Source organism: Neovison vison, chromosome 1, assembly GCF_020171115.1.
Source record: "Neovison vison isolate M4711 chromosome 1, ASM_NN_V1, whole genome shotgun sequence".
NCBI classification, from domain to species: domain Eukaryota; kingdom Metazoa; phylum Chordata; class Mammalia; order Carnivora; family Mustelidae; genus Neogale; species Neogale vison.
Genome location: NC_058091.1, coordinates 60250896 through 60271186, shown reverse-complemented (window position 1 = coordinate 60271186; position 20291 = coordinate 60250896). Strand labels below are relative to the sequence as shown.

The 20291-nt window shown below is 33.4% G+C and overlaps 1 protein-coding gene across 1 annotated transcript in view; it reads left to right on the top strand.

Annotated features, from left to right (window-relative positions):
• The window catches only part of VTA1 (vesicle trafficking 1), a 65678-nt gene extending 45771 nt beyond the window's left edge, over positions 1 to 19907 (top strand). Inside the window, exons 6-8 of the mRNA XM_044247706.1 lie at positions 7222 to 7395; positions 12476 to 12556; positions 18549 to 19907. Coding sequence (XP_044103641.1) covers positions 7222 to 7395; positions 12476 to 12556; positions 18549 to 18694 — 401 coding nt within the window. The 3' untranslated portion in view covers positions 18695 to 19907. The remainder of the gene's footprint in view (positions 1 to 7221; positions 7396 to 12475; positions 12557 to 18548) is intronic.
• The last annotated feature ends 384 nt before the right edge of the window (positions 19908 to 20291 follow it).

The following is a 20291-nucleotide window of genomic DNA, read 5'->3' as shown; positions in this document are numbered from 1 at the left end:
CTTACAAAAGGCTACATCTTCTCGGGGTACAAAAGTTTTAATAAGCAGTTATAGTACATGGTAATAAGAGATTGTGCCTGAGTTGAGTCTCAATAGAGAAGTTGAATTAAGTAGGGTAAATGAAAAGGAAGGATGGTACAAATTTTTAAAAACAAAGCAAAACAAAACACTTCAAAAGCAGCAGGGAGGCAGATTGAGATCTGGCTAAGACTGTAAAATATGTGTGTGGGGGGGTGATTTTTGAGAGTGAATTGGAGAAAGATAATTCTGCAGATTGTGAGAAGAATTCAGGGGCTATTAGTGATCTAAATTATAAAAAAAACAAAAGCCTGGGTGAGATATTGACATGGGGATAAAAAGAAGGAAATGTAATCAGTAGAACATAGAACACTTTAATGAGGGAGGAAATGGATGATGATCCCTGAGTTTCCAGCCCTTCAAAGAAATGACTAATACAAGGTAGCAGGTTTGGTGGGAAAAATCAAGAAAAGATACTGAGATGCTCATTTGATTACTACATGCAGAACTCCCAGCTGCCAATTACATACTCATCTAAAGATTGCAGGAGAAAATTCTGGGCTAAAAGAATTTTGGAGTTGTCAACCTAAAAGCAAGAGATGAAGCCAAAGTAAAATGTTTCTTCACCCAGGGAGGATGGATAGTTTAAGAACTAAGGCCAAAGATGAAACATTTCTTCACATTCAGTAATTACATTAAATTGGAAATTGAAGCTGAACCACTTCTCTTACCTGATGATATTTAAGTAACATTTACACACACATATTTGTAGTAAATAAAATCATATTGTACTTATCATTACCTTCTAACATCTGATTTGGGAGATCTTTCTTGTATGTGGTTATACATATATTCTTAAATACACCATGCACATAATTTTTTTTGTTTTAAACATATTTGGCTTTAGTAGCATTTCAGATGTGTCATTTTAGATATATTAATATGCCTAATAATCAGTGTTATTTTTTCTAGATCTTCTTTCAGTGACTTCTAATACTAACATTTTTAACTTATGTCCTTGAAAATATACATTTTAATAATTATCATGAACTCTTCTGTTGTGATATGGTTGTTTTAGGCTTTTTATAACACTAACTTACTAGATAATTAGATACATATAATTTTTGTTACGTTTTCCAAAAATTAAGCTTACATGGAGCTTATAATTTCTTTCATTATTTTTAATCAGTTTTTATAGAGCCTCTAAGGAGAAAATTGGGAGTTACAGAATACCAATAATCCTTTAAAATATAAAGGAGAATATTTTCATTGTATGCTTTTTCAAAAGAGCAAAATGTAACCTGGTAATTTAATCAAGTGTTAATGTCATAACATCTAACAGTGTCTGCTCAGAAATGGTTTAAGGCTCTTAAATGGTTTATGTCCTTAAATCTGAATGTGTAAGAGAAAAGTCTTCAAAACCTTGATTCTTCTTTTCCGAGTATACCGTTATATTCTCTTAATTAACTCTAGGGGTAAAATGTATTATGTTTAACAAAAGTCTAATTCTCTGTTATTCTGGAATTAAATTTCTAGTAAAACCATAAAAATAATGGATATTACACCTTAGAGTAAGAAAAAAGGGAAAGATACTTCTGAAAATACTGCTGTGTGCAATTAAGTCATATTATCAAAAAGTACATAAGGAAACCATTTGATTAGTACAAAAACAGTGAAAAAAAGGCTCAACTGAAGGGAATTCTGTTAACATTTCAAACTCTAGGTTTACATGTCTGTCAACTCAGTATCTGCAAAATGATGCTATTTTTAAGTGGTTGTTATTAACCTATATTCAATAAAAAAGTAATATTTTTTATCATATTTCTACTAATTTAAAATATCCCTCTTTGGGGAAACCCTAAGATACAGTTAACTTCAACATTTTTTTAGTCTTAGTAAATATTTGCTGCTAATTAAGACCTGTAATTGTAGAACATAGGAGATATAAAACAAGCCAATATATTAGTCATCTAAAATGTAATCTTAAAGTTCCCTAATCTAGTGTTAATGTCATAGCTTTTTACAGTACTTCCTCAGATATGGTTTATGGCTCTACAGAAGGATATAATTTTATATATATATATACTTTCTGAAGTATTTGAAAATGAGTTGGAAGAATGCTCTTTTGCTTCTCAGTACTTCATTCAAATCTGTTCAGTTGATTTAATTATCTCCTTTGTGGCTCTAGTCCAGGATTAACCACTGCATCTGACTTTCATGTCTACTTAATTATCTTTAACCTGGAATGGTCCTTCAGCCTTTCTAGATGTTTCTTGGCCCACTGTTTTTGAAGAGTACAGGTTAGTTATAGACTGTCCCTCAATTTGGGTTTGCCTGATATTGCCTCATAATTAGAGAACAGTTACATGCTTAGCAGAAATACACCAGGATGAGATTATGTTTCCTATGTCAACATTGGAAGGTTGTATAATATTGGTGAAATATTGGTGATATTTACTGATCACTCAAGTAATGTGGTATTCTCTGGGTTATTACACTTTAAAATGATTTTCCCTTCATTATCAATAAGCTGTTTGTGTTACTAATAAGTTACTGGGGAAAAGTCCCTTTGAGACCATGTAAGTACCCTGTTTTTAATAAAAAATTACCCCACTGTCTTTAACATCTACTGATACAAATTAAAGTTTACTGTTTGCTTAGTATATAATTCAGTGACTCAGTGACTTTTGACACTCACACTCTCTAAATAAAAAACATTTCCATTACCCCCCAAAATTACCTCATATTCTTTCCCAGTCCATTCCCACCTTGAGAAACAACTGATTTAGTTGTTTGTTTAATCAAAAATTAGTTCTGTCTGATTGAGAACATTGTGTAAATGGAATCCCATGGTGGTGTTTTGCACCCAACTTCTTTCAACACTGTATCTGTGAGATTCATTGGTGTCTTGTGTAACAATAGTCCACTCTTTTTTACTGCTGAGTAGTGTTCTGTAGTATGGATGCCATAGTTTGTTTATCAGCTCATCTGTCAATGAATACTGTGGCTGTTTCTAGTTTGAGGTTATGATGAATTAGGCTGCTTGACATTTAAATGCATTTGGTTTTTAGGCATACTTCACATTATATGTAAAGAGGTGGCATGTGTTTCATCGTGCTGGGTCAATAACTAGAGTAAAATTGTTGGGATATCTATCTGTCTATCTATATAGATAGATTTTTATAGATAGACATTTTATAGATAGACATTTTCTCATGTATCTAGATAGATAGATATCCCAAACCATTTTCTAAAGTCAGTGTACCATTTATACTTTCATCAGCTGTGCATTAGAGTCTGTCACTCTGTATCCTTGCTAGCCCCTCATATTGTCAGTATTTTTAAATTTAGCCATTCTGATCCATATATAGTGATTTTTCATTGTGATTTAATTAGCATTTTTCCCCCAGTGGCTAAATGATACTGAACTCTGTTATATGTGTTTACTGGATGTTCATATATATTTATTTGTGAAGTGTCTGTTTAAATCTTTTGCCCGTTCTTTTTTGTTGTGGTAAATTATACATAACAAAGTTTACTATTTTAATCATTTAAATGTACAGCTCAGTGGCATAGAAAGCACATTCATATTATTCAGCCTGTCACCACCATCTAACTCCAGAATATTTTTATCTTCTCAAATTGAAACTCTATACCCATTAAACTGTAAGTCCCCTTTACCCTGTCCATTCCTAGCCTCTGGTCACCACTGTTCTGTTTTCTGTCTTTGTCTCTAGGTACCTCATGTACATGGAATCAGACAGTATCGGTCCTTTTGTGACTGGCTTATTTCATTTATTGTAATGTCTTCAGGGTTCATCCATGTTACAAGATGTTTTAGAATTTCTTCTCAAACGCTGAATAATATTCCATTGTATGCCTATACACATTGTATTTATTCATCCATTGAAGAACATTTTGGTTGTTTCTACCTTTCAGTTGTTGTGAGTACTACTGTGACGATTAACAAACTTGACCGTTTTTCATGGGTTGTCTGTCATTTTATTATTGAATTCTTTACAAATTATGCATATAAGTTTTTTGTTAGATGCATGTTTTACAAATATTTACTACCAGTCTGTTGCTTCCCTACTTGTTTTCTTACCTTTTTTTAATTACCAAAAATCTTTAATCCTGGAAAAATGTGGTTTATAATTTTAAAATTTTTATGGCTACTTCTTATGTCTTATGAGATCTTTATCTATCTCTACCTTAAAAATTCTTTCATATTTTTAATCCTGAAGGCTTACCATTGGAGCTGTTACTTTTGTTTGTGAAAGACCTTAAATTTTTTCATGCATACAGTGTGAGGTAGGCTGGATTCAGGATTCTTTCCTTCATAAGGATAGCCTGTTATTCCAGCACCATTTGTTAAGCATTTTCCTTTCCTTGTTGAATTTCTTTGGTTCCTCTGTCAAAAATTCAATTAACCTTTTAAATGTGATTCTGTTTCTGGATTCTATTCAATTACTTGGTATGTTTTTCTGGTGTACCAATGGCACACAGCCCTCCACCTTTTTATAATAAACCTTGGAGTCAGGTGGCATAAGTTCTCCAACTCTTCTCTTCTTTCTCAAGATGTTCTTAGCTATTCTGTGTCCTTTGATTTCAACATAAATTTGGAGTAGGTTTTTCAGTTTCTATTAAAATAAAAAACAGCTGAACTTGGGTTTGATACTGCACTGAATTTATAGATCAATTTAGGGAGAATGGATACCTTAACAAAATTGAGTCTTTCATTACATGAATATGGTGTATCTTTCCATTTATTAAGCCTCCATTAATTTGTATCGACAGTATTTTGTATTTTTCTTTCTTTTTTTTTTTTTTTAAAGATTTTATTTATTTATTTGACAGAGAGAGATCACAAGTAGGCAGAGAGGCAGGCAGAGAGAGAGGAGGAAGCAGGCTCTCCACGGAGCAGAGAGCCCGATGTGGGGCTCGATCCCAGGACCCTGGGATCATGACCCGAGCTGAAGGCAGAGGCTTTAACCCACTGAGCCACCCAGGCGCCTCGTATTTTGTATTTTTCAATGTAGAGATTTTGTGCCTCTTTGGTTAAAATTTGTTTCCAAGTATTTGTTTTTTTTTCATTCCCTGTTTACTTTTAGTGTATGAAATATAATTGATTTTTGTATAATGATGTTGTATTGCACAACCTTGCTAAATTTACCAATTCTGGTGGTGGTTTTTTAGATTTCTTGGGAGTTTCTTTGTAGATAACCATGTTATCTGCAGAGAGACAGTTACGTGTCTGTTACTAGATTTAGCTACTTCAGCTTTTGTCTGCTTGGTATTTAATAGTTTATCCTTTTACTGTAAGCATGTCTGAGTCTTAAAGCATATAGGTGTTTCTTGATTTGGGTTTTGTTCATATGTTTGTTTAGTCTATCAACATCAGCCTTCAAAATAGTGTTTGGTCCATTTAATGTAATTATTGCTAATCCTAGATTGAATTCTGTCATTTTTTATCATTTGTCTTCTGTTAGTTCCATCTGTTTTTGTCTCCTCTTACAGTTTTTTTCCCTTCCCCTGCCTCTGGTGAGTTTTTCCTCTTTCTTTCTTTCTTTCTTTTTTTTTTTTTTTTTTTTTTTTTTTTTTGAGATTTTATTTATTTGCGAAGAGAGAGAGAGAGCATGAGGGGGAGAGGTCAGAGGGAGAAGACGACTCCCCACCAAGCAGGGAGTCCAGTGTGGGACTTGATTCCGGGACTCCAGGATCGTGACCTGAGCCAAAGTCAGTTGCTTAACCAACTGAGCCACCCAGGTCCCCCAAGTTTTTCCTCTTTCATTCATTATGACTACTTCTTTCTCTATGTCCTTGAACATATTTATAGTACCCGCTTTAATGTGATTTTTTTTTTTTTTGCTAATTTTGATATCTAGGTCATTTGAGAATCATCTTCCCACCCACCCACCCCATGTTTCTATTTATTTTTATTGTTGATAACATCTTGTAGCTCTCCTGCATTTTCTCATCTTCCTCTTCCAAGTTTTTCGTTCTTGTTCTAGCAGGAAGTTAACATGCCTGGACTCAAACACTGCCTGTCTTTCTTTCAGCTTTAAGGCTATTGGTCTCACTAGGAGCCTCTAGAATCCTCCCGGAGGATGCATGCATAGTTCAGGGTCATACAGTATTTAGTTGGGGTTTATACACACACTTCAAGGCTCACTTCTCTGCACCTCTTTCTTTTGCACAGATTGTTGAGTGCGTGCAGGTGAAAACCCACATGAAAGCAAACCTTACCTGGTGAGATTTTCTCTCCAAAAGACCATCTTTACTCTAGTTTCTACCAGCTTTTAGTCACTTTCTAATGCCTTTAAAAAGTAGAGGGAGGGGCTCCTTCCCAGGACATAAAAATGTTAGAGTTCTCTAATATAGGAGAAAATTATTTTAGTGTATATAAAGTATAAATACCTCTACAAGGTTACTTAGTAAAATGTGTATCTTGGAATAGATAGGTTTATTTTGATTGATTAAAATTATCTACATTGCATATGTAATATATTATCAAACAAAAAAACTTATTTAAAAATTTGATAGGAAATAAATTGATTTCGGAAATCTCTTGCTCTCACTTACATTTTAAATTATGAGGATTCCCAAAAATGACTGTCATTTTAAATAGACTGTCACTATTTAATTTTCCCAGAGTAGCTTTTTAAGTCTGAATTTCAGGACTTAAAAACACAAAGTCTCTACACTTAATCTTAGCCAAAAGGCCGAGAAGTGATTCTACACAAATTCTCTTATTATTCCTTTCTATGCAGGTAGCTCTGTGAAATCTCATTCCTTTGTTTTTGTTGATTAACCTAATACTTTGAACAGCAAACACGTAGGTAATCATTTAATGGCTAGTTGAATGATGAATAGAGTAAAGGGCAGCTGAAAAACAGGCTATGGATAGTATAAATGTGACATGTTTTGCCAAAAATATCATTTATCATAAGCTTAAAGAAAAGATTTTGTAGAATTATAAAGTGTTACCTTGAAGTGACAATCATATTGTCAGGCACAATTAAGTGATTTAAGGAAAGAAAACAATTAAAACTATTATTTTAAGAGCTAGATCCTGCTTATCAATTGCATTAAATAGAATTGCATCCAAACATCTGTTTGTCCTGTCTGTATAGCAAAATAAGAATGTTTGGCGTTTTTCTTTCAAAATACCTAGTTTAACTTTACATCTATGTTATACAATAGATGTTGAAGAAAACGAAGATGCTGGAGCAACGTCCCTGCCGACTCAGCCACCTCAGCCGTCCTCTTCGGCTTACGATCCAAGCAGCATGCCATCAAGCAGCTTCACTGGGATACAGATTCCTCCCGGCGCGCACGCTCCTGCTAATACGCCAGCAGAAGTGCCTCACAGCACAGGTAGAAAATGAAAGCTTAACAAGTTTTGAACTCTCCTCTCATAAATGAGGACTGCACTTTATAGTGTGTTTATGCCTAAGCATGATGGTCATAAAGCATGATAAGATCTTTAAATTCTATTTGAGCCCACAAAACAATGTTACATCCTTTTTGTTGAAGTTTGAATGTTAATTGTCCTTTTGTTTTTTTGAGAAATAACCAAACATTTACAAACATCACTGTAAACTTTATATTTTTTTACTAAGAATAGCTTCTGTGCTTTTCGTGTGTGGTGCTATTTTCTCTTTCTTCCCATCTGTTACCTTGCCCTTCACCCTTCACTGTTCAATAGTAGCCCTGAGGTATGCGGGTCTTCTATTATAGTATGTTTTGATCAGTGTCCCGCTGTGTCAGCAAGGTTTGATTTTTCTTGCCTTATTTCCTTAGGACCCAATCTCTGCCCTCAATGTAGATACTATTAATGAAGGGAGCAGACATTGAGGCACACAGTCTCTGTAGCAGTGGAATCACAGACAATTGAAAAGAAGGGGTGTGGGTTAATTCTTTTAATATTATAAACACTTGACTGAAGGAAAAAAGGGAAGTGATAGCTACTTTGAATAAATCAGCACTGTATGTCTGTTTCTCATGGAAAAGATCTAACCACACTAGTCTCTAGTAACTAGTCGCTGTCAGTAAGTAAAAGATAATATTTAAAACTGCAGATACTGTTCCATTTACTTGTATTATTGACAAAGTGTTGCCCTTACCTTCAAATAGAAGGGCATTTAAAGCCATAATGTGCATCTTGAAGTTTTTCCAAAAATTGTTCTTAAAATATTTCTTTTATCTCAGCATAAATGTAATCTGTGGTAGCAAACTGTACAAACATTTCAAAATAGTTAATTCATAGGATGAAAATCATCCTTTGAGCCCTAATTCCTAAGGTTTCTATTAAGTACCACACCATTACTAACTTTGAAATTTTCAGCCTCAGTTTAGGTCATTTTGCATGAGTTGCATAGCATTTAAGTTTTCTACTTGACTACCATAGCACCAGTTTTTATTAGTTTCTTTCCTCCTATTTTCAAACCTTTAACTTTGTATTATCTGCACATATGGCTATTACTTTTGTCTTGAAGAATATTGATGAATATGATTATTTTAACACTGATCCCTTTTGTGTCATCATTCTATATATTTTACTCTGACTTTGCTTTGCTTTATGGTCTGTATGCTGAGTTTATTAGACAAACCAATTTGAGTTTTTTTTGTAAGTAAAATCTCACAGAACACTGTTATATTTTATTTCCAGTATTTCCAGTGTAGATTAATATAAGCAATACCAGCTACTTAGATGCATCTGCCTTAGATAAATACTACTCTCTTCTAGTGAATTTACTTATTAATATAAGCAATTACTTACTTATCACTTATTAATATAAGCAATACCAGCTACTTAGATGCATTTGCCTTAGATAAATACTACTCTCTTCTAGTGAATTTAAACAGAGGTGAGCCTCTGACCCACCATATTTATAGAAGGACAAAGTGAGAATAAAATGCACTTTGAAGTGAACAGTATTGGTTATTAGTTCCTGCTCCTTTCTAAACCACAAACTCAGATGTTATGCAGCTTCTCAACCTAGGTTTTGCCTCTTTCTAAAATGAAATTAAATCATATCTCATGGTGATTTTAATTATTAGAGAAAAAGTTTGAAAATTCACTACTAACTGTGCCTAATCACAAAATCAGTGTTCAGCAAATTAGCTTCCTTTTCCTTTTTTTCCTCTTCCTTCCTATCTCTGTGCCAAATACAGGGTATTTAAGAGCAAGCTAATGAACACTTAAAATCATTTTGTGAATCAAGGGAAGTGTCACCTTTGGGGATAGGATATTGACCTTAAAAAAAAGTTGCCTAAAAGCGCCACCATGTTAGACAACATATCGTAGGGCAAAATTCTGGTACAAGCACATACGTACATATATTTTATATATAGTTATACAGTGTGTATGTAGAAGAGAGAAAGCTTACTTCTGAGAGAGCTGTATTCAGGTGAAAAAATATGAAATTGCTTATATAAGTGATAACATCTTAGTAGTTTCATATGTTCACACTAACAGACAGTATGTCCTGCTTAGAATATCCTTGACATACAAAGACTTAGATATTGAGGAGGTAGTCTTCTATTAGAAAGTTTTCTGGCATGAACAGTTCATCTTGCTCTAGCTAACTCTGGCTTGAGCCTTGTTGTGGGGTTTGTTTTTTTTTCTCTTTTGTTCCTCTGAGTGAGCACATAAAACCAAAAACCTTGGAACTTCTTTAAGGTGAGATCCTGTCTTGTTACTTTATATACACTCTTACAGGCTTAGCATTTACAAAATTATCATAGCTATTTTATAAATTAATTTTAAGCAACTGTATTACCTATATTAGATATTGCTATCCCTAATTTACACACTGGAAAGAAATTAAGCAATTATCCCATGAAAATAAGCACATAAACATATTTATAGTGACAGAACTAGAATTTGAACCCACATCTTTCTGATTTCGTGTTTTTGGCACCTCCTTTCTGTGTCTCTTCTTCCAAGGAACTAAATCTCTGTTAAATCAGAATCTCCTTTTGTCACAATATTTTGCCCCTTAAAATTGGTTTGAGATACTGGAATCTCCTCTTAGCTGGCAGATAAATTTCTATTACATTTAAAACATGGGCTATGTAACCATCTACTTTTTTCTGTTATATTTAAAACAGTTCAAAAAAATAGGCTCTCAGTTGGCTAATAGCAAATGAAATAACATTTTTAGTTTATAAATATAGCAGATGTTTCCCCTCTTACTCACTTTAAGATTGATTTACTTTCCCTCATATAAAGATCCAGGATGCACTTTTATCAAAGGGAAATCCTCAAGATAGCTGAAAAGAATAGTATGTACTAATATACAGTTTTTAGTTCTTCCACAAAAAAGCACGGGCTGCAAGGAGGGCAGCGAGAGCGATTGTTTAAGCAGGCAGAGTGTTGGCCTCTGTGCTTTAACCACTGTGGGCGATTGGATGGAGGCGATCGAATGGACGGTTTGTCCTTCTCTTGAAACACATGTTTTCTACAGCCTATAAATATTGAGGAAGAAGATCTTGGTAATAAACCTAAATAGGTTAAATATTAGAATTATGTTATAATTAATGCTGGCCTTTTGATTATAAATACAGCGTATCATATGTAGATTAAAAACTTAGCTCTTCTATTGTTCTTTCATATATGAGAAGTACTGCATTTGAGTTTTCCTGCTATACAGTTTCCAAAGTTGTTAATATTTTGTCCTGACCATTTCTGTCAGCGCTCTTTTCCATTGATTATACTTAGGTTTTACTCAGCCCAATCCTCCTATTTTCTTGACTTTGCTTATAGTGTTCCTTGTAGATAGTGTGGCTTTCTCCCTTTGTCTCTGCCTCTCCAAATGCTACTCCCTTAAGGGTTCTTTTTTTAATTGTAATTCTGGATAATCTTCTCTAGTTTTTTAACCAACACCCATTTCTTCTTTTCAAAATTCCCAGACTATGTAGACTATAGAACAATTTAAATTCAACACTTAATTAGAAATCTTGGAATGTTTAATTCTTGAATGTGTATTAATCCCATTTAATGGGCTATGTAACCATCTTCTTAAAAGTTAACCAGAAGTTATTTGTTGACACTTCTTTTTTGTTAAATAATAGAAAGGAAGAAATTTCCAACACAGTTCTACTCTTCCACATGAATGTTTTTATGGTCACATCACTCCCAACATATTGCAGTCTTCGGAGCTGCTATCCACTTTTGAATTGACAAATGAGACCTTTCCAGATCCGGAAAGAAAGAAACACAGATTTGGACATCTAAAAAAAATAAATGAATAACATAAACTAAGAGCCACTTTTACTAATTTAACAAGTATTTATGAGCTTATGTTGGGCCTGTACACTAGGCCCCCATGGAAACATGTCATGATGGCTGCCGAAGGGATAGTCCTTGGCTCATGTACATCAAGACAAATGGAAGCAGCATCTTCTTACTGCTGCTTGAGGCGTGTTTAGCAGCCTGTGCTGTCAGTTCAAGCCGTAGTTGAATGACTGTGACCAGAGAAGTTCTTGATAAAATACGGACCACTTATTTTTTTAGTATTGCTCAAATAAAATTTTACTACATAACTGAATTTTCTCCCTGCAAATTCTGTTTTGCTCTTGTTAATTAATAGTGCCTACTTAATTAATTATATGAAGATGTACTAATAAGCATTTAAAAGTTAATACAGTACACTGGTCAATAAAAATACTCCTTTTCTATAGAGAAAGAGATTTGTTCGAAAATTTTAATTTAGCCGGAAACCCAAATTACTTAGCAAGGGATGGCTTGATATCTAGAATGATTTGTGAGCAGGTTGTAGACTTACCTTTTTTTTTTTTTAACATTATACAAGAAATATATCATCACCTACTTATGGTTTAGGCATAGCTCCTTCAAAGCACTAGGCTTGACTAGGTAGTCTCTGAGGATCCCTCTCAAATCTTGCATTCCATTCTTTTTTTTAAATGTAATTATGTCTTTTTAAAAGTAAGTTTTGAGGGGACATTTAATGTTGGATGGTGATCCTTTAATATATTTGGTTAGCACTTACCAAAATCAAGCAAAAGATAGTCATTGAATTGGTCATTTTAAAACTTGTGTGTCACCTGACTTTGGAGTTATACTTCTTTAACTTTTTCTATAAATGGATTTGTGTATACATACATACATACATATATATATTTGTGTATATGTAACATTAATTGAGAATTACTGCTAAAGCTTAGTAAGTGAAAAATGCATGAAATAGTATAGTATGCAGACATGCCACCGTCTACATTAGACATGTGTGCATGTAAACACTCAGAATATATTTTTCTGCATATTTTCTTTACCAGGCTCCAACATCAAATAAGTATGTCAGATTAAAATTCATTAAGATTTAAAAAAAGTAATTAGGAAATGAAAATTCCTTCATGATTCTTTAAATATTTTCCTAGTGTATAATTAAGAGGTATAATTTTTATGCTCATTTGTGGTTTTCTGATGCAGGTGTAGCAAGTAATGCTATCCAGCCTACTCCACAGACTGTTCCAGCTATTGATCCTGCGCTGTTCAGTACAGTTTCCCAGGGTAAGTCAGCTGACTGATTTTTTGAGACATATTGTATCTCTTGTTTTGGGTGTTCTTTTCTAATTATGCCTTAAAAGTATTGTATAGTGGAATGTTTACACATTTCTCTAAATGTCTGTTTTCACTAGATTCTCCAGTGAACCAAGATTGTTTCATATTATCAAAAATACCTAGATCTGAAAGCATTTCCTCTTTTTTTTACAGTTCCTTTTTTGTGGTATACTGCTGGATATAGTGGCACAATCATATAGCTAAAGCTATCAGGAAGCTGATACTATATTACTTTAGTCTAAAATTACCATGTCTTATGATTATGATCTTCCTTATCTATACTAAATGATTAGATTATCCAGAAAGAGGAACTGACCATAGTTGAAAACAAAAACAAAAAGAAACCTGTTATAAACGGGCAAATTACCCAAGAACATAGTGGAAGATACTTATCTTATCAGTAGACAGGCCAAATAACCTGCCCAGTGGATACTGTGTTCCTCTGTTAAACTTGGTTTCCAGACTCCCCTCTGGAGTCCCACCTAATTTTAAAAGATCCACCTAAAATCTGATGTGAAAATATCTGAAATAGATAGATCAGTGAAACAGAGCAGGGACTCTGGAAAGTAGACCACATGTTATAGGAATTAAATTAATGATGAATGTGGCGTTTGGATCAGTGTGGCAAGAAGATATATTCAAAAGTGATGTTAGAACAATTGGTTATCCGGAGTGCACCTGGGTGGCTCCGTCAGGTAAGTATCTGACCTCAGCTGGAGTCATGATCTTAGGATTCTGGGATTAAGCCCTGCATTGGGCTCCCTGCTCAGTGTGGAGTCTGCGTCTCCCTCTGCCTCTCTCCCCATTCATTCTTTCTCTCTTTCTCTCTCAAATAGGATCTTTAAAAAAAATAAAGAAAAATTGGTTATGAGAAAAAATATATATTAGATACTATCTCTCAGTACTTGTATCTGATTTAGTTGTATCTTAACAGGTTTGACAAATGAAAAATGATAAATTCATACCACAGAATACTCCTTCTTCCCCATTACATTGTTAGAATGCAACTAATAGACCAGGAGAAATTGAGATTTAAAAGTAAAGAAGTAATGTCCAGAGCATATATAAAGAGCTCCTACAAATGAATAACTGAAACTCAATTTGGTAGGAAAAAATAGGCAGAGAATATGATCGGTAATGCAGGTATGCAGTGAACACATGAAAGCTTTCCCAACCATATTATTAATTAGGGAAGTTGAGAATTAGAGTGATTTGGGTTTATGTCAATAGATAAAAAAATATTTTAAAAGATCAGTAATCAATAGTGTCATTGAAGACCTAAGGAATGACTCTCGCATGCTGTTGGTGGGAAATGTACATTAGTAAAGTTTTTTTCAGCAGTATTATGTCACTGTCAGAATTGTAAATGTAATTTTTTTGAACCTGTTATATTCCACCATCTTAAGAAAATACTCAGACATGGTCACAAAATTTACAAGGATCTTTTATTTCAACATCATCGTAATAGTGGAAAATAATCTTTTAAGTGCTTATTGGAATATTATGGTTCATTCATCATATGGAATGCTGAGTAGATATTAAAATACACACACACACACACACACACACACACACACACAATATAGTACCTGACATGAAAAGATCTCCTAAGCATATTAAGTTAAAAACAAAAACAAAACAGGTTGCAGAGCATTATGTATATAGTATGACCCTATTTCGGAAAAAAATACTAAAATTATCTTCCTGCATGGATGTATGTGTTTAAGTACATTGAAAAATTCTAAATAATACTCAGATCAGAACTAATAATTTTATAACCATCACTGTCTCTTTACCACCACCTCTAATAAATACTCCCTGAATCCTTTTCCTGTTACATTTTTCTCTTTAGTGCTTAGTACTTATCACCATTAATACCCATAGTGTATGTGTGTTAGTATTAATATGTTAAACATTTCTGGAGTGAATTTGTGGCTTATTGTGGAAAGGAGAATGAAATTACTTGAAGGAGAACATTTCCTTTTTTAACTTACATCTCTCTATATAGTATTACAGTATGAATAACCACTTACCTCATGAATTTTTTTGAGAATTAAATGGAATATCTGAAAAGTATTTAGCACAGCGCCTGACCTAATCAAATTCTACCTCGAATCATTCTAGTGTTGCCTTTTTTTTTTTTTTTTTAAGTGTTGCCATTTCTAAGGAACATATCTTGGTAATGCCTGAATATAAGGGTTCTGTACTGAGCTTTATCTTTACCTCTAAGATTTACTGCATATCAGGTGATTCCCCAATGATTCTGCCCATGCTTTCCATTCAAGTCAGAGGACAGTAGAGTACACTAGGATCAGATATCCAAGGTTCCTGACATGAATTTTTAAAATTACCTAGGTAAGTAGGAATCTCAAAAGACCCATTTGGAATTTTTAAAATTAAGTATTCTGTGATCTATCATGACACTAGGTAAATCAGTCTTAGAAATGGATGCTTATGCCTACTGAATGTGCAGGGATTTCTCTTAAAACCAAAAAGGTTATCTTTGATCCAGTGCTGACCCAGGCTCTTTCTGCTGTGAATGGGAACTTGACTAATAGCTCTAGCTGTCTTCTGCCTTCTTGTACTGCCCTGTGGAGGAGAAAAGCAGCCCTGTGATGAGTCTTCTCTGAAGCCGTCAGCAACTGTACTGAGCTTAGAGTTCAGAAAAGAGATTCTTTTAGACAACCTCTTTAAACCTTCAGACACCTGTTAGGTCCACTGTGTGCTCTCTGCTCTGTCTGATATGGCCTTTAGTAAGTTTTAATAATATAAAAAAACAGCTTTTATTTGGGTGCACTAAGCAGTATTTACTATTTTGTATATACTGAAATTGAACAGTTGTTCTCTTCTCCTTTTATGTATTTTCCATTTATCTAGTTTTCAAAGATTTTATTTATTTTATTTGACAGACAGAGATCACAAGTAGGCAGAGAGACAGACAAGAGAGAGGGAAGCAGGCTCCCCCCCCAAGCAGAGAGCCCAATACGGGGCTCGATCCCAGGATCCTGGGATCATGACCTGAGCCGAAGGCAGAGGCTTTAACCCACTGAGCCACCCAGGCGCCCCTATCTAGTTTTCAAATGCTAAGTTAAAAGAATCATAATTAAGCAGATTTTCTTTTTATTTAATTTAAAATTTTAATCGTGTCTTATTATTAATGACTCTTAGATGATATTTGGTTTTGGGTTTTGTTTTTTTTTTTAAGATCTTATTTATTTATTTGAGAGAGAGTAAGAGAGAGCATGAGAGGGGAGAAGGTCAGAGGGAGAAGCAGACTCCCCATAGAGCTGGAAGGCCAATGTGGGACTGGATCCCGGGACTCTGGGATCATGACCTGAGCGGAAAGCAGTTACTTAACCAACTGAGCCACCCAGGCACCCGATTAGATGATATTTGTTAAATGAAGGGAAACCTGAAGTGTTACAGAATAGCAAACACCGCTATTTGACATGGCTTTTTAAGTTCTTTATATTTTTAATTAATAAGTCTAGCATCTCTATTTAAATCTATAACTTATATTTTATATCTGAGTCTATAAGTTGGTTATTATCTAATTATATTTTATATGATAGTTATGTAATTTCATACATGTTTATAAGCTATATGTATTACATATCTGTAATGATATTTTTCTGTTAAAATATTTTCATTCACTTTTTCTGAATATTGAAATTGTTATTTCATGAAAAGTGCAGTATTTGTGTTTTAAAATAGTTTTATCATTGGTGGATAAGTTTGGTTTATAAAAACTAAGATAGTAATGGAGTTCTTTCCACTACATACATCTCATTAATAAATGAGTGGTATGTCAGCAAAACATTGCTAAGGCTAATGCTATAAAAATAAGAGTTCTAACCATGGGGCCTTCTTCTAGCAGGTCCAATAAATTCTGTATGTATATCTTTAAAGATTGCCCTGAGATAAGAAGACAGGCTGTTAAAGCACAAAATGAGTAGTGGGGTAAACTCAATTATCAACGGTGTCTTCCTCACCTAGATAGGATGTATAGCTTTACATGACTAGAACCTTGCTTAATGTATTTGGAAAAACCGTTGAAGAATCTAGTAGGTATTTTCAATAAAAAAATAAATAAATAAACCTAAAGTGTCCTGACTAAATTTTCAACAGAACAACAACAGGATAATTGTTTTTTAGGTTTAATGGGGAACAAATGCCAAGACACTAAAATACTAAAAGGTTTGTGGTGATTGCATTGCAGTGGTGATGCAATGTGGTGATTGCAATAATTGCATTTTACTAGTTTATTGATTTGTATTTCTTGTTTTTTAAGCAAACTGAAATGCAGGAAAATTGAAACAAGGTCTGTCAAAGTTGGAATATATGATCTTTTAGTTCACAACAGTAAAAAACAACCATTATGATCTTTAATAATACTCAACAACTTTTTGAAGACTTTTTATGTAACACACTGGGCTAATTACTGTAATGTAGATCTATGTGTATCATCTTAAAATCTGAAATTTCATTGATGTTTAATTCTGTATGAACTCTGTTGTAAAATATAGGAAATAAATAAATAAATAAAATATAGGAAATAATGTACAGGCAGCATTTTTATTTTCATTCATTAAAGTTACTCAGTACTTACAGGTACCTGGCCTTGGCCTAGAAACTTTAGGATGCATTGTTTCAGAACTCTTGAAAATTTTAGAAAATAATGATTTGGATCAGAATTTAGAGTCTAGATACCTGGAGACTCTACCTACTTTGAAATCCTTTCCTAGGTAATAGCAAAATTAAAAGCAACTAAACAAAGATAGTCTGTTTAGAAGTACATGCTTATAAACTGAATTAAAATATATTATAAATATATTTTTTAAATATTTTAAAGTAATCTTCTAAAAAATAGTATTTAAAAAATAAATATAAAATAATATATAAAATATATTATTTGAGCCTCTGTCTTTGGCTCAGGTCATGATCTCAGGGTCGTGAGATCCAGCCCCGCATCGGGTGCTCTGCTCAGCGGGGAACCTCCTTCCTCCTGTCTCTCTGCCTGCCTCTCTGCCTACTTGTGATCTGTCAAATAAATAAAGTCTTTAAAAATATACATACATACATATGTGTATATATGTATATAAATAGAATTTGAAATATATTGTTTGTTTATTATATTCTGTGTCCCAGCCTTCTGATCAGTTCTTAATATTCTTATAAAGAATTCTGAAGAAAATAGTATTTCAAAAGCCAGGACACAAAGTCAGTTTTTAATTTCATCTTTAGAAATATATATTCAAACTTTAGATTAAGTGAAGTTGTTTTTTTTGGTTTTACCCAGATTATTTAGTCAGGGTCTACCCATATTAATCATATGTGTAACTGGAAAACTTGCTGAGAATAGATTTTGGACATAATTTATAAAGGTTGTTCATGTGTTTAATTTTATATTAATGATAATTAAACTGTAGAGATTTTTATATAGGGACACAAAAAATATTTCCATGCTGAAAAAGCTAAATGACTTACATAATTTTTAAAAATGTTATTTCTTTTTTTTTCATGGAGAATTATATTTATATTCTAGCTCAGATGAGGGTCAGATGGTTTAGTCTGTGTGTGAAAAGAGAGGCTTAACTATTCTAGTATAAACACCAAAGCTACTGTCATTTTTTTACACAGATTATAATTTTTTTGCTATTAATTTATCAAAATAGAAAGGCTTCTAGTTTGACTTCCAGATTAATAATCTTTTCAAAAAAGTTATTAGTATTGGCATATATATGGTTTATGTTAATAAGGGAAAAAGTGAAAAGCATGGAAGTACTTAGTTAAATATTTACACCTAGGATTGAAAAAAATCTTCTATGTTTTTATATAACCCTAAATATTTTCTATAATTTTAAAGGTAAGCATTTAGCTAACCTAACAGGATACTTTTTAGATTCCTACAAATATCTTAATCACTCTCTGTTTCTTCTAGGGGATATCCGTCTAACTCCAGAGGACTTTGCTAGAGCCCAGAAATACTGCAAATATGCTGGCAGTGCTTTGCAATATGAAGATGTCAGCACTGCTGTGCAGAATCTACAGAAGGCTCTCAAGTTGCTAACTACAGGCAGAGAATGAAGCCTTTGTACAGTAGATCCATGCATTTTTGGCTTAAAGAACTAACAGTCCATTACTCTATCTTCAGCCCATCAGGAGCACAGTTTTAAGGAAGACTTCAGTTGCATTGACTATAACAATGAAATCTGTGTCTGTGTATCAGATTCCTGTTGAAGCATTCAGCAGCAGCCTCAACCAGTTTTCATTGTCCATTTAGTGGATCCAGTAATCTTCGGGTATATAGGGCTGATGTGAGCAAAATCTAAAAATGCCCATTGAATCCTGCTTCAGAAAACAAACACACACTTCTATGAAATGTATTGGGGTTCACATTTTATCTTAATATTCATAAATTAAGGATTTCTTAAATCATAATTTGAACACACAGACTATATTTCTTTGCTATAAAATTCTAAATTTAAGTTTAAATAAAAATTACCAGATTATACTAGATTAGAGATCATGTTTTTGTTTTCCTCTGGACTTATGAACATCCTAAACTGTTAGAGGAATCTGAAAGGGATTATGTTCAGAATTAAATTTATGTTCATTTTTAATATAACTACATTAAAAGTTAAAATTTTTATGGAAAAAAATAGAAGGTAAAGAGGTGGAATCACTTTCAGACTTAAGAATAATGTTGGCTTCCCAGCTGTTTTCCTTTCTCCATTGAAACTAAAGTGAATTGGTATTTATTCATAGGCAGTTTGACTGCATGTACTAGGGAATGAAAAGAAGATATTTGTAGTAATGCCTGGAAGCTTGGTGCTTAAAGTTAAGGTTCTCCTCTGCTGCTGTGGAATGGATTCCATACAGTGTATAGCTAAGAGCGATGCAGAAGATTATAAGAATTTAGACTCTCAGTTGTTAATTTTATAAGTTTTGTGGGAAAATATGGACTGTGTGTCACCTGCATTTGTGCTGTGTAAAAAATAAATATGAGGATTCTTTTAAGTTGTTCAGCTTATTACAGAGCCAAATGTGTTTTAATTTGCATGCTAGAGTTTGTCATTTTTTTAAGTCATTATGTTAGTATAGGAATATGGATATTTCTATAGTAAAAAAAAGTTTTTAAAAGGAAAGAGGTAAATTTGCCAAGTTTACCTGAAATTTATCTCATCCATTTTGTTTATCCCATTAAAAATGGAGTAATTTAACACAGGGGTCCACAAACTCTGTATAGTCAGTGGGCAGACTCCTGTTGTGTAAATAAAGTTTTACTGAAACAAAACCATACCCATTATTTATGTTTAATCTGTGTTTGCTTTCCCTAACTGCAGAATTAGATGGACTGCAAGTCTAAAATATTTAGTATCTGGCCTTTTAAGAAAATGTTTGCTGACCCCTGTTCTAACGGTCTCTTTGAAAGAAAGTGAATCATTAACTCATAAGCATTTGTCTTTCAATTTTCTTTGCCTAAATGTAATGCCACTGCGTAGGGTTTGATAGAATGAACATTCAGACAGAATAAACTATTCTAAGATAGTGCAAATTCAAGGCCCACAAACTATGTGGGGCTGAAAAATGTGTTCATATCTTTCTGAAAAATGTCTTCCATATCTTTCACAACTAAATTCCTGTAACATCTGTAGAGTTCAACATTTGCATCTAGAACGCT